The 14,666-nt window shown below is 50.4% G+C and overlaps 1 protein-coding gene across 4 annotated transcripts in view; it reads right to left on the bottom strand.

Moving 5' to 3' along the window:
• The window catches only part of Lrrc20 (leucine rich repeat containing 20), a 69,323-nt gene extending 55,005 nt beyond the window's left edge, over window positions 1-14,318 (bottom strand). For 3 of the 4 annotated variants that reach the window (XM_040272447.2, XM_005325947.5, XM_040272449.2), the window contains exons 1-2: window positions 14,208-14,318; window positions 9,737-9,881 (exon numbers count right to left, since the gene is read on the bottom strand). In XM_040272447.2, the coding sequence (XP_040128381.2) occupies window positions 9,737-9,818 (82 nt within the window). In that variant the 5' untranslated portion in view covers window positions 9,819-9,881; window positions 14,208-14,318. Of the gene's footprint in view, window positions 1-9,736; window positions 9,882-9,993; window positions 10,142-14,207 lie in introns of all 4 variants that reach the window. The other variant, XM_078040970.1, reaches the window with a different exon arrangement.
• Between the last annotated feature and the right edge of the window lie 348 nt (window positions 14,319-14,666).

The following is a 14,666-nucleotide window of genomic DNA, read 5'->3' as shown; positions in this document are numbered from 1 at the left end:
CAGAGTGGTCTGCTTCCCCCTCCAGACTGGACACTCTGCAAGCAGGTTCTCTGGGCAGAACAAACACAGCAAGTACTCAATGTGTGTTTAATTAAGTTTTTTTTTTTTTTGCTTATTTATTTATCTTGGGGGGTACCAAGGATTGAACCCAGGGACACTTTACCAGTGAGCCACATCACCAGCCGTATTTTGTATTTTTATCTAGAGATAAGGTCTCGCTGAATTGCTTAAGTTCTCACTGTGTTGCTGAGGCTGGCTTTGAACTCACAATCCTGCTACCTCAGCCTCCTGAGCTGCTAGGATAACAGGTGTGCACCAAGGTGCCCAGCAAGAAGTGGATTTTTTAATTAAGAAGGCAGTTATGATCCAGTTATCGGGTATTAAACTGCTTCCTGAATGCTCTCTTTCTAAGTACCCTTGTTCCCAAAAGCGGGTTGTAAGATCACATCCCTGCAGGATCATCTTGAAGTGTAAATACAGGAAGTGAGCTGGCGGGAGGGGATGCCCTTGTGAGGACCTGGCGCTCACCCACCAACAACCTGGTCAGGGCTCAGGTTCCCGACGCCTGCTGGGGTGGTGAAAGGGTGCCACCTGCTGGCGGGTCTAGGACAACGGCACTTTGGCTGAAGTGTAGGTGAGCCTGGGAGAGAGCAAAGGCAGGTGTGGAGGGGGATATAACCACACACCACCTTACCCCTCACTAGCCCTGGTCTCCCTACTCAGGGATTTCATGGCTCCCAGACTACCTGCTGATTCTCAGGAACGTGTCATATTCATATTCTCTCTCACATACACTCACACACACCCAGAGCCCTGCCCAGAAATCTCCAAACTGTAAATAGTAAGCCAGGAATTCTCAAAATGCAAGGTTCATCAAATGTACATCTCCAGGCGCTCTCTCTGAGAATGTACCTTCTAGAGCTCTAGAGAAGGACACATGATCCATACAATCACCCTGGGGCCGGGGCTGCAGCTCAGTAGTAGAGCGCTTGCCTAGCACATGAGAGGGACTGGGTTCGACCCTCAGCACCACATAAATAAATAAAATAAAGGTACTGTGTTAATCTACAACTAAAAGATTAAAAATAAAATTTTAAAAAATGTTTACCCAATAGCCAAATACCCAGACGATCTGATAGGAAGAAATCCTGTGACCTTGAGCTAGCCAAAGATTCCCTGGATAGAACAACAGAAGTGCTGTATTATTAAAAAGAAAAAAATTAAAAGAAATGTATTTAAAATGTACTTAAGGGCTGGGGCTGGGGCTCAGTGGTAGAGTGCTCGCCTGGCATGCATGGGGCACTGGGTTCGATCCTCAGCACCACATAAACATAAAATAAAGGTATTGTGTCCACCTACAACTAAAAAATAATACATGAAAAAAATGTTTAAATAAATGTATTTAAAAGAAAAAAATGAGGGCCGGGTGCAGTGGCCCATGCCTATAATCCCAGCATCTTGGGAGGCTGAGACAGGAGGATCGAAAGTTCAAAGCCAGCCTCAAAAACTTAGCAAGGCCCTAAGCAACTCAGTGAGACCCTATCTCTAAATAAAATATAAAATAGGGCTGGGAATGTGGATCAGTGGTCAAGTGCCCTTGAATTCAATCCCTGGCATCCCCCTCCCCCCCAAAAAAATTGATAAATTGGACTTTACCACCTAATTAAAAATATCTGCTTTTCAAAAGACACTGTTAAGAGAACAAAAGACAAGGCAGAGGATGGAAACTGTACTATCAAAACCCGTACCTGATAATGAATTTGCCTCTAGAATATATAAAGAACTTTGCAACTTAATGAGAAAACCCATTCTTTGAAATGGCCAAAAGATTTGAATAGACACTTTATCAAAGACAGCTAGATGGCCAGGAGGCACATGAAAAGACGTTCAACATCATTTTTCATCAAAGAACCGTAAATTAAAGTCACAAGGAGATGCCATTATGCAACTAAAAGAATATATAAAATTAAAAACCACATAGAGTGTTGAAGAGAGCTGGGCGTTGGTGACACACACCTGGGTAATCCCAGCGGCTCAGGAGGCTGAGGCAGGAGGATGGCAAGTTCAAGACCAGCCTCAGCAACTCAGCAAGACCCTGTCTCTAAATAAAAATTACAAAGAGCTGGGGGTGTGGCTCAGTGGTAAAGCACCTCTGGATTCAATTCAGAACAACAACAACAAAAAAAAAAAAAACAACAGTGTTGAAGAGGACAAGAAGGAATTGGAACTCTGGCTGTGAGTGGGGCTGGTTCTAATAGCCAAACACGCTCTCACCAGGCAATCTAGCAATCCTACCGGCCTGGGCCCAAGAGAAATGAAACCTGCCTTCACCTGTATGTGAACATTTACAGGCTTTAACTTATGATGGAAAAAACTGTAAATGATCCAAATGTCCTCCAACAGATGAATGAATAAAGAGAAGATGGTAATCTATGCGGCATAGTACTACTCAGACCAAAAGGAACCCTCTAAGCCAGGTGTGCAGGCATGGCCCACAGTCCCAGTCACCCAAGGCTAGGCTGGGCAACTTACTGAGACCCTGACTCAAAATAAAATAAAAGGGGTTGGAGATGTAGCTTGGGGGTAAAGTGACTCTGGGTTCCATCCCCAGTATGGGAAAGGAGCAGAGGTCGGGGGAAAAGCAGAAGAAGCAGGGGAAGGGGGAAGGAAAGGAACCCACTTACTGATTCACACAAACCAAACACAATATGCCCAAATACAAGGAGCCCGGCCTGAGGTGCTGTATACTATAGGATCCCATTTGCATATTTCTTAAAAAGGCAAAAACATAGGGATGGGGAAAAGATGGGTCACTTCCAGGTACAGGGAACAGAGGCAAATCTGTTTGCAAAGGAGCACGAGGGAATTTTCCGAGGTGCTAGAAAGGTTGGGACCCGTGATGTGGTGATACGTGATTATATGTCAAAACGCTCAGGATTGCATACTTAAAATAATAGATTTATATAAATGATACCATGATAAAATAAATAGTTCTCTCTTGGTATCCACGGGGGACTGGTTCTAGGATTCCCACCAATACCAAAATTCAGGGATGCTCAAGTCTCTCAATTAAAATGGCATGGCAGTTGCATATAACCCCACATCCCCTCCTGTAGACTGTAATCTCTAGATTGCTTTCGGTACCCAAATGATATGAATGCTACATAAATCGTCACACTGCCTTGTTTTGAAAATGATGGCAAGAACAAAGTCTGTAGTGTTCAGAACAGGCCCAGTTTTTTTCCAAGCAGTTTCTATTCTTAGTTGGTTGACTCCAAGGATACAGAACCTGTGGACAGGAGGGCACTCAAGGTCTAGGAGAGTTACCTGGGAGGCTGGCTAAATGGCAGACCACCCCCTTCCTACCCACAGAGATTCTACTTCAAAGCTCTGGAGCAGAGCTCATGAACAGGCATTTTAACCAGAACTGATTCAGTCCTCAGACCAATGCCCAGGACCGCCCTTTGGAAGACCCTGCAGGAATGGAGGAACTGACCAAGGGACATCTGCCCCGGGAAGCGGCCCAGGGGGTGTCCCCACTGCCTCATCACCACCTGGGTCATCCTAACAACTCTGTTGACATCAGGCACAACAGTAGATATTAGCCTCTGGTTTTTTTGACTTGAAAAAAGTCAAAACTGGAAAGGTGTTTACAATGATGCCTGGAATTTCCTAAGAGCAGGCCCCACAGAGGAGTCTGGGAGGCAGAGGGTGGGCGGGTGCAGATGCTCCAAGGCCCTGGGCTGGTAGGTCAGTCTGGGTCACCCAGGGGCCTAGGTTTCAAAGCCCAAAGGGGCCCAGAAATGTCATTTTGAGCCTGGCTTGAGGTGGGGAGCCAAGACCCCTGCGAAAAGCTGGGGTTTGAAGGACCACCTTCTCAGAAAAAGAATAAACCCGGGGAAATCTCCTTTTTGAGTACTGGAGAGCTGTCCGGTCTTGGCCTGGGCACTGAAGTGAACAAAACACCTCCCCCAAAGATTCTGAAATCACAGGCCTATCCTCGGGGTTTGAGGAGTCACTACCCCTAAGGCCCAGAAACCCCGAGGGCTGGAAGTCAAGAGGCTCCTGGGCTGTCACTCACACAGTCACACACACACAGCTCCCCGAGGACACAGCCCTTCAACCCAGGACTACACAGAAGAGGCACCGCAAGGCCCGAGCCCAGGGCCCAAAACTACCTGAGGTTCACCCAGAACAACCCACTGTGACAAGAGTCGGCGGGACAGCAGACCTGCACCCTAAGAACACCCTTTGACAGAAGAAGTAAAGTTCCAGAAGATAAGTACAAAGAACTCATAGTTAGAGAAATAAGAGTTGAACCCTTAAGAAAGAAATGATGTTATTCCTTTAAATCAAATTCCTTCTTACATAAAATTCATTGGATCCAAAGAGAATCCAGAGCAGATTCGATCAGATTATTAAGAGAACCAAATAGAACTTTTGAAAACATGGAATTAAAAATTTTAACTGCAATGGAAGGCTCAGTGGGTTAAACACAAACAAAGAAGCAAAGAGTGAAATGGAGGACAGACCTAAAGAAATCCCTCAGCTGTAGCCCAAAGAAAGCAAAAAGATACAGAAGGAGGCCGGGTGCCTCAGCACATGCCTGGAATCCCAGCAGCTCAGAAGACTGAGGCAGGAGGATCTTGAGTTCAAAGCCAGCCTCAGCAACTCAGTGAGGCACTAAGCAACTCAGTGAGACCCTGTCTCTAATAAAATACAAAATAGGGCTTGGGAATTGGGGCTGGGGCTGTAGCTTGTGGTCCAGCGTCTGCCTGGCACATGTGAGGCACTGAGTTCGACTCTCAGCACCACATAAAAATAAAGAAATGAAGATATTGTATCCATCTATAACTAAAAAAAAATCAAAAAGTAAAAGAAAAGGGCTGGGGAATGTGGCTCCGTGGTCAAGTGCCCCTGAGTTCAAGCCCTGTACCTTAAAAAAAAAAAAAAGGAGATACAGAGTAGGGCCTGCAGGGATTCCTGACAAAAGAGACTCAAGGAATGGCTAAGAGCAACACACCAACAGCTAGTAACCAGGAATTCTCTATAAATGAACAGACAGGAGTCCTCAGAGTCAGAAAACACAAGACTCTTGAAAGGATTAAAAAGTACCAAAGGTGCCATCCAACACTGTGGCCCAAGTTCCTCTCTTCCCAGCCCACGGCGATGCCTCCACGCAAGGCAGCCGTGCCTCCTGGTTCCGTTTTTTTTTTTTTTTAAAGAGAGAGTGAGAGAGGAGAGAGAGAGAGAGAGAGAGAGAGAGAGAGAGAGAGAGAGAGAATTTTTAATATTTATTTTTTAGTTCTCGGCGGACACAACATCTTTGTTGGTATGTGGTGCTGAGGATCGAACCCGGGCCGCACGCATGCCAGGCGAGCGCGCTACCGCTTGAGCCACATCTCCAGCCCCCTGGTTCCGTTTTTAGGCCTTTCCACGTCCTGCTTTTCTGCTGTAATGATCCCACTTTAAAGTCACCCCAAGTCAGGGGTGGTGGCGCTCACCTGTAATGCCAGCAGCTCCAGAAGCAGAGGCAGGAGGATGGCAAGTTCAAAGCCAGCCTCAGCAACTTAGCAAAGCCCTAAGCAACTACCTTGTCCAATCCTATCCTGTCTCACAATAAATATAAAATAGGGCTGAGGGGTGGCTCAGTGGTTGAGTGCCCCTGCGTCCAATCCCTGGTACAAAAAAAAAAAAAAGATGAGCACCCCTGACTTGTGTTTTTTCCACCTGCTATAGTACCAGGTGGTCCTTCTTAAAAATCTATCCTCCTCTAGTTTTAAGAGAAATACAAGGAACTGGGCACCATGGTGCCCATCTGTAATTCCAGTCACTCAGCAGCTGAGGCAGGAGGATTTCGAATTCAAGCCTAGCTTAGCAACAGAGCAAGATCTTGTTTCAAAAATTAATTTAAAAAAAAAAAGAAAAAAAGAAATGCATTATCATAGAACATTTATAAAATACAAACTATTGTTTTATAATTTTCATTTGCATCTTGTTTTGTTTCCTTTCATTTTCTCTTCTACATAAATACACACGTTTAACATATTTGGTATATTATCATATACACAGTTTGGGATCCTTGTTTTTTTTTTTTTTCCCAAGCACATCATATATAAGAATGTGCTCGTCTTTATTTAAGCATACATTGGACAGTTACTCACCATTGTTAATGGCTACACAACTGACACTGTACAGCTGTGACAAAATTGATCTAAGCCATCGTCTGGAGCGGGATGCTGAGGCTGCTTAGACTATTTGCTGGTTCACATAGGAACCATACTGAGTCACCCAGTTCCATTTCCACGTCCTCTAGAAAACTTTCCTGGACTATATGAACTCCCAGCCGAACTCCTCCTCTGAATTATAACCTGGGCTCCAGCTGATGGCCGAGCTCGGAGCCTGTGTGTCGCTGCTCTCTATCTGATGGGTGGTGGGCTGGGCTCAGGCCCAGAGCACTACTGTACACATCCAGTGAGCTCTCCAGCACCTTGCACACAGCAGGTGCTTAATACTCACTGACTGCTTAGATCCCAGACCTCCCAGGCTGCATGAGCCTGGTCAGCCCCACTTCCCAAGGGTCAGGACTGTAGGCACCCACAGTGGCCTGCGCTGATATTTTGCTTCTTCTCTGACCACTATAGAGGTAAAAAGGCCCCCTACTGTCCAATTCTACCTTTAAAGGCCTGGTCCCCACCGCCTGGGCGTCTCCACCTTCAGCCAGGGCCACCATGGCTCATGGCTCTCCCAGGTTGGAGAGGGCTTTGCCACACTCACTGAACTTCCACACCCACCGAGGGCTGCGTGGTAGGGCAAAGGCCTAGCTCTGGTGCCATTCAGTTAGTGGCCTGGCAGGGAGCCAGAGGCCTGGCTTGAGTTCCTTGGTGGGCATGGACCCTGGACGGTACAGAGGAGCTGTTGTGGCCCTCCTTCCCCTAAGCGCCCCCCACACCTCACCCAAGGCAGCTGCCAACTCGCCAGTTCACAGAAACCCCCAAGGGGCCCATGGGGACATCTGAGTCTACAATCTCTGGTCCACAGAAGCTGAAGCCCAAACTCCCCCGCAAAGCCAAACCGTCTACCTACTGGGTACCATCCCTCACCCCCTGCCCCAAGCAGCGGTGATACCTCGGCAGGGGCCTCTCTCTCCCTCCCACTGCCTGGGATACCTGTGTCCTCATAGCTGTCCCCAGGAAGCCTCCCCTCCTCCCCCCACCCCCGCAGCCCCTGTACCCTTGCCACAACTGAATGAGATAGAGTTGTATGTGTCCCTCTAACCTGTGACATTTTAACATAAGTGTAGGTGATTTGACCCAGAGATTTATCAATTTGTACTGAAGTCGCCAATAGAAGCTGGCCCAGCAGAGAGAGACCTGGTTGGCTGACACCTGGAGGTAGTGTTTGCGTCATGCAGGATTTAGGCCCCACCTCTAGCTTTCAGGGATGAGAAAAAAATTAAAATTAATCGCTGCCATCTACTGAGCTGCCTACATACCAAGCACCTTACAGGCATTATAATTGCTCCTAATCACCCTGATGAGGTAGACACAATTACCAAGTGCATTTTACAGATGAAGAAACTGAGGCTCAGATGGGTTAAGCAATCTGCAAAGGTACTAAGCTAGCAGGTGACAGAGTGGGGATTCACCCCCAGGCCCCCCGAGAGCCAAAGCCTGGCTGTCAGTCACAGTATCAGTGGTGGTCAGCCTCAAATACTGGGCCAAGCACAACCATGTCAGAGAGTAGTGCAGAATCCAGGACTCCTTGACTCAGGGCCCACAGCCAATAGCTCCCCACCATGCGGCTCCCCAGAGCTCCCTCCAGAGCCGGCAGTCATCGTCAAGTCAGCCTGCTGGTAGAGGAGACCCTCGCCCTCCTCGGCTCAGCTCAGCCAGCACCTCCCTATGCCAACACAGCACCTGACCCTGTGCTGGGCTCCGGCTGGGCAGGGAGACAGGAGCAAAAGATCACAGGGTCCCTGACCTCTAGGGATGCTGGCTGGGTACTAGAGGGCAGGAAGCCAGCAGGGGTGAACGGGGTCAGGATGAGGGTTTCCTGGAAGAGGCCCTGACCAAACCCATCCTAAAGACGAAGTGTCCTTCCACTTCCTGAGCCATCATCCCCTGCCTTAGGAGCCGCATTCAGACACACCTGGCTGCTCACAGAAAGGCCAGGGTCTGGGTCTTTGCTCGGGCAGTAACCAGTATAGAAATGCTCCTTTGCCAGATGGACAGAAAAACATAGACAGACAGACATGCACACGCACGCACGCACACACACACACACACACCTGCCTATGGAATTCCTTTCTTTGTGTCAAAGACTTAACTCAAAGCCACCTGACTATTTGCATGATCATCCCCAAGAAAAGACTGCCCTAGTCCTCTGTCCTCTGGGTTCCCAGAATACAGCTGTGGCTCTGCAGTGGTGCTTACACTCCAGGGATCCATCGATCGATCTCTCTCTCTCTCTCTCTCTCTCTCTCTCTCACACACACACGCGCGCGCGCGCGCACATGTCATTCATGTACACTCTCCTAGGTAGATGCACAGCATCCCCTGCTGACCCTTGTCATAAGCATCTGTTGATTAAACGGGCTGGTCTGTCTTGGGGTACCTGAGGAGCTACCAGGCTAAGAGCAGTTCAAAGCGAAAGACCCCTGCGGCAGGCCGGGCGTGGTGGTGTGTAACTGTAATCCCAGCTGTATGGGAGACTGAGCAGGAGGACTGCAAAAACAATTAAAAAATAAAATGTAAAATGGGCTGGGGATGTAGCTCAGTAGTAGAGTGCCTCTGGGTTAAAAAGAAAGGCACATACGACACAGTTCAAGCAGTGTAAAGGGAGTGCAAAGGGGCCTCCTGGCTGAGTGATCTCAAAAGAGCCCACTCTGCCTGTGCTCCTGCATCTTCTCCTCATCTGCAGAGGGGGGCTGGGCACACCCAGCAGGTATGATTCATCACAGGGAAGTTCAACAAGAGAACACTCCGAGGCACCCAGCACGGGGCCATGCACAAGGGCTACTCAGCCAGCACTGGCCCGGTATCTTCGGTATCTTCGGCTGGTCCAGGGGCACACACACTCAGAATCATTGCAGTCCAAGGATAAGCACACACTCTCCATTTTCTTTTTCTTTCTTCTTTTTTTTTTTTTTTTGTACTGGGGATTGAACCCAGGGGCACTTTACCACTGAGCCACATCCCCAGCCCTTTTTATTTTTTATTTTGAGACAGGTCTAAGTTGCTGAGGGCCTCACTAATTTGCTGAAGCTGGCCTCAAACCTGCAATCCTCCTGCCTCAGCCTCCTGAGTTCCTGGGATTGATTACAGGTGTGTGCTACCGCACCCAGCCTCAGGCTCCATTTTCTAGCACCATTTTTTTTTTTTTTAGTTGTAGTTGGCAGCAATACCTTTATTTTATTTATTTATTTTTATGTGGTACTGAGGATCGAACCCAGCGCCTCGAATGTGCTAGGCAAGCGCTCTACCGCTGAGCCACAACCACAGCCCCAGACCCATTTTCTAGCATTTTTCAAACCTCTTTGGCCATGACCCATGGTAAGAAATGTGTCGTAGGCTGGGACCCAGCATGAACAGACTAACACGGTTCCACCACTACAGGGAAAGATCCATGACTCCCTCCTGACAAGGCGCCCCTGAGACTGACCCCTTCAGCTCTTCCTAGACCATCTCTACACTGAACTCCACAGGTCAGCTGGAAAAGCCTTGTCCCCACTCACCCAGAGTGTCAGAGCCGCTCTCCACCGTTTCGTTGACCTTCCGTGCAACTCTGGCCACGGCCTCACCCATCTTCTTCAGCATGCAGACTGGGGTGTCCCGCTGCCAGCCCCCAGGCCGGTGTGCTGCTCACAAAGGGGCCTGTGCCTAGAGGAAATGCAGGGCTATGAAGCACCATCCTGCTGGGGCTCGCCCCATGCACCTCCTCCCCGGGAACCCAGACTGCCAGGAAGCCTACAGGGGACCTCAGGCCACTTACCTCCTCTCTGGAACTCAGAACCCAGGCCACAGGCAGCTCAGCCTTTGGAAGAGCTGATGCGCCTGTCAGAGGGTGAGGGCAGCTGGGCCCTGCTGCTTCTCTGGGAGGATCAACATGTGTGACCTCATCAGACGAGGGCCCGCCGGGCCTGCATCAGTAGCCAGGTGGGTGTAAGGACTCAGATGTGCACTGGCCTGTGACTCAACAGGTGGGGCACCAAGGAGGAGGCAGGACACAGCCAAGGGCAGGGGAAAGACACCTGTCCCTCCATACTGCGACCTCTGAGTCAGGGCTCTCTGTGCACAATTGCTCCAGCTCCCCTGTTCACCCCACCCACATCTGCCAGGCTCCCTGTGCACGGCAGGAGGTGGCGACTCCAAGGCAAATTGGAGCTCAGTGTGACGGGTGGATGGGTCTCTAGAAATTGCCTCCCCAAATGCCAACAGGAAGGGAAGGTTACAGCATCAGCCTGCAGACCTGATTATCAGACTGATGCTGGGTTGATCTCCAAGAAAAGGGGGAGGTGCTAGAAAGGAGAGAAGGGGACCTGATCGCCAGGGAGGACGCCTTTGAGAAGGGTAAGGGAGATAAGATAATAAGGTATGAAGATATAAAAATGTCCTCAACCCTCTGTTTATTACTGAGAAGGAAACTAAGGCATAGGAAGTGGCTAAGTGGCCTGAACAAGGTCAAAGGGAGTGAGTGACAATGACCAGGCCTGCTCCATATTGATAACAGCAGCACCCCACAAAGAGAGAAGGAACTTGAGGTCAAGGTCTTTGTCCCTAGGCCCCAATCCCAGCTTCCCAGATAACTCAGGGATTCCAGGGAGCTTGTTCCCAGGGCAGACGGGAAAGGCAGGGAGAAAGGGAGGGAGCCAGTGCTCAGAGCTGCTGGCAGACCGAGAACAGTGCCCATGGGCTCAGCTGGAAAAGCAAGGCCAAGCCCATCTACCTGCCCAGCAGAGTCAACGGTGTTCCGCATGTGTGTGTTTCACCAGGGAGGCTGACACTGAAGGCCAGAGACACACAGGTGCAGGGGGAAAGCCTGTTTGATAGGCAGAATGTCCAACTCCATCATTAGTAGCTAAGACAGCTTGGGAGAGTTTTTTAACCACTCTGAGCCCCAGTTTCTTCTAGTAGGTCTAGTAATACCCACCTTGCTGAGTTAAACACGATTGAACAAAATCTATAGATCTACCTGATACTCCATAATTCCAGTTGAGAGGATAAAGCAGCACATGGACACTCATGGCAGCAGCATCTAATCCCAGCTCATTGCCCATGCGAAACTGAGCAAGTCATCTCTGAGGAATGAGAATTCCCATCTCTCCACCTCCAGGAAGTCTTCCCTGATTGCCCCAGCCCTCAGTGTTCTCTCTTCCCTGTGAGTTTCCACAGCACTTAATGACTTAGCACAAGTCATCTGGGTTGCTTTTGAGCTTTTAAAAACCAAAAGATACCCACACATACAAACATACACATTCAACTGGGCATGTGGCACATGCCTGTAATCCCAGCTACTTGGGAGGCTGAAGCAGAGGAAGTCCCAGGAGTGGCAAGCTCTGAGGCCCAGTGTTGTGGGTCAGAGGGAACAAAAAAGCCTGAACAGGATCAACATGTAAAGTCTGAGTGTCAGAATAGTTCACTAGGAAGAAGGGTTTCTAATATTCCAAACCATGCTCTGAGCACAGCACAAAGGTGCCCTAGATTTCCAAAGGGGATCTAAAATCATCACTTAAAATATTAAGGGCTTAAAATCACCACCCTTGGCTAGGAATCACCCTTCCTTCACCTAAAACTTCCTTGTCCCCCGTTAAGGGAGAATTAAGTCCATGGGCAGTCCCTCTCCAAAGCCAGAGGACAGAGAGAGGCAGGGCTGCAGATGGAAGGGCGGCAGGATCCCATGTTACGGGGCCCAGTTCAGGGTCAGAGGGGTCCAAACGAACAAACTTGGGATAATGAGGAGCTGGACTGGGCCTCTGGGACTCCAAAAGGGCATGGACAAGATGAGCCAAACACAGAAAATTGTCCAAGTCATGCAAGTGGCAGAGAGCTGCGGGCCTACTCTGGACTGAGGGCAAAGCCCCTAAGCAAGGCTGCCCCTAGGTTGTGGGGGCCCCTGTCTAGATAAATAATCTGAGTCAACAACCTACAATCTGCATGTCAGCACCATCTGAACAACTGGCACTTAAGGCAGCCCCTCCTGGAACCAGAACCCAACCACAGGACTCCAGGACACCCCATAGGCCCAAGTGTGGAGCTCCCTGAAGCATCTGGTCATCCCCACGTGCGGGAGTGGTGACAGCAAGGAGTCAGAGAACATCCCAAAGGACAGAAACAGTAATCATCAGCACACATGGGTTTAGCCTAGGCATGGAATGTTCCAGATAGATGGTACTACCAATCCCAACCAGTTCCAGGCACTGGAAGGGGCTTTGGACAATGTCAAGAAAGGCACTCCAAACCCCAGAGACCCCTGGACATAGGGTCTTAGCCCACACTCACACTGCTCCTGTCCCCATATGGTCCTCTCCACACCGCCCAACTCCCCTTTCCTATGAGTGGGCACCATGGTCCCAGGATATGTTTAAATCCAATGAACATCTCGTGGGGACCTTCTTTAAGGCACACACTGAGAAGTAACAGGACAGGGACAGGGTATGGGCCAGAACAAACTTCCCACCAGGAGGCAGAATGAGCCAGATGCCGCTGCAGCTATGATGCCAGGCCCAAGGGACCTCAATGAAGGCATAAGGCAAGATATGAGCACCAGCTACACAAAGAGATGCAGGAGAGAGGGAGCCAGGCCACCACCCATCTGTTACCAGAATAATTCATGCACAGTTTCCAGGACTGTGAAGGAGCCCCATTTGCAAAATGGAAATACCACCTTCCTTAACTGGTTATAAAAAATACCTGATACAGCACTTTGGAGAAAAGACTTTACAAACCATGAAGTACTTCCCACATGAAGGCATTTCCAATGATCAAACAGGTATAGACAGGAAGTTTGAATATAATAAATTGAATGCCAGAAAAAAAAAATCGTTGACTTTGTGGGAACTGGCAATACTGGCTATTAGCCTACATCAGAACCTGGGTTCATCTCAATTCAAAGCTGGGGGTGGGGTGGGGTGTACTTAAACCCTGACAGTGGTCCTCTGACTCAGCCCTTACCAGCAAAAACTCTACCTTTTCTGCAGTCCCAAGAACTCTGCAAAGGAACCATTGCGACACCCCCATCTGCACCAGCTGCTCCTATATTTAGTTACTGGTGTGGTCAATTGGGAATTTTATAGCCTGGCAGCCACTCCGAATGACAACCTGAGCCTCCTCAGCCATGTGTTTCGAGCTGCTCCCACGCATGGCTCTAGCCAGTTCTCTCGATGGTGCCAAGCTAGGGAACGGGTGGGGAGTTGAAGGGCAGAGGACTTGCTTGGACCCCACTAGCTCCAAAGGCCCACTCAGGCCAGTACAGAGTTGACCCACTTTCACACCGGGGGGGAAAAGAGCCTGTTGGGCTGGGAACGGGACGCCTTGTTTTTTGCGCCACGGGATTTGAGGAGACCTGTGCGAGCTCCCTTATGGACTTCTTGACATCCTCGGACTGCACCTTCCAGGACTGCACTGTTGGCCAGGCAGGGGCCCGCCTAAGCCGAATGCCCTCTGTGACTCCTGGTCCCGGGCCCACCGCTTGCCCGGCGGACGGGGACTGGAGAAAATAAAGCAAAGGACTGAGGCATCCCCACAGCGGCCGTGGGGCCAAGAGGCAGCTCCAGAGCAGGCATCTGCAGCTCTCCAGGGCGGAAGCAAACCCCGAAATTGTCACTTGGGGACGAAATACACAGTAACCTCTCCCAGCTCAGGCGCCTCCCCAGGGGAACGGAAGCCCGTGCGAGAGCGCGTCCCCAGGTTCCCTTTTCCCTGGTAGCGTTGCACCCACTCCCCATGAGCTACTGCGATGCAGTCGCTTTGTGCAAACAAGAGCCGGCGCCTCCTGGCCGGTTGGCACCGCAGGAGCCGCTGCCGGTGCGCCGCTGCTCTATTCCACCGGGTGACCTGGGGGAGGGGCAGGGAGGGGACGAAACATAAACCGGGGTATTTCTCTCCCTCTCTCCCCCAGCCCCTTCAACGCTTGGCTTCAATACTACGTTTCCTTTGCGGGGCACGAAGCGTGTGGCCCGATTCCGGACCGCTTTCGGCTCCACTTACGGCGACAATGCCTCCTAGCGCCCTGCGCAGCGCAGTCACGCTCCCTCGGCCACCGGCGGCGCCCCATGCAAGTTCCGAGCCCGCAGGGCGGGGCGCGCGGGGCGGCAGGCTCCGCGGTAGCTCGGATCAGCCAATCAGCGCGCCGGGACAGGCGCCGGGGCGGGAGCGGGGGCCGCGCTCACCCAATCAGCGTTCCCTCCTCACGCCGCGCGCGCCCGAACGCAGAAAGGAACCGCTTTGTGTGCGGCTTCTGGAGAAAGGAGCGCTGGCGGGCCCCCGCGTGTGGACTCGAGTGTGCACCGCATCCCGGAATCAATAGAATTGAGGTTCCAGATTTGGTTTTCTCGAGAGATGGACTGAATTAGCCAGATCCCGGGTACTTCGGAAAACGTGAAGTCCAAGAATGGGGAACTTTTCATCTGGGGCTTTCTGCCGCCCATTCCTATTTTTAGAAATAAT

The sequence above is a fragment of the Ictidomys tridecemlineatus genome, chromosome 1 (genome assembly GCF_052094955.1).
Source record: "Ictidomys tridecemlineatus isolate mIctTri1 chromosome 1, mIctTri1.hap1, whole genome shotgun sequence".
Taxonomy (NCBI): Eukaryota; Metazoa; Chordata; class Mammalia; order Rodentia; family Sciuridae; genus Ictidomys; species Ictidomys tridecemlineatus.
The sequence above is the reverse complement of the archived record's forward strand: the minus strand, read 5'-3'. Positions and strand labels throughout refer to the sequence as shown.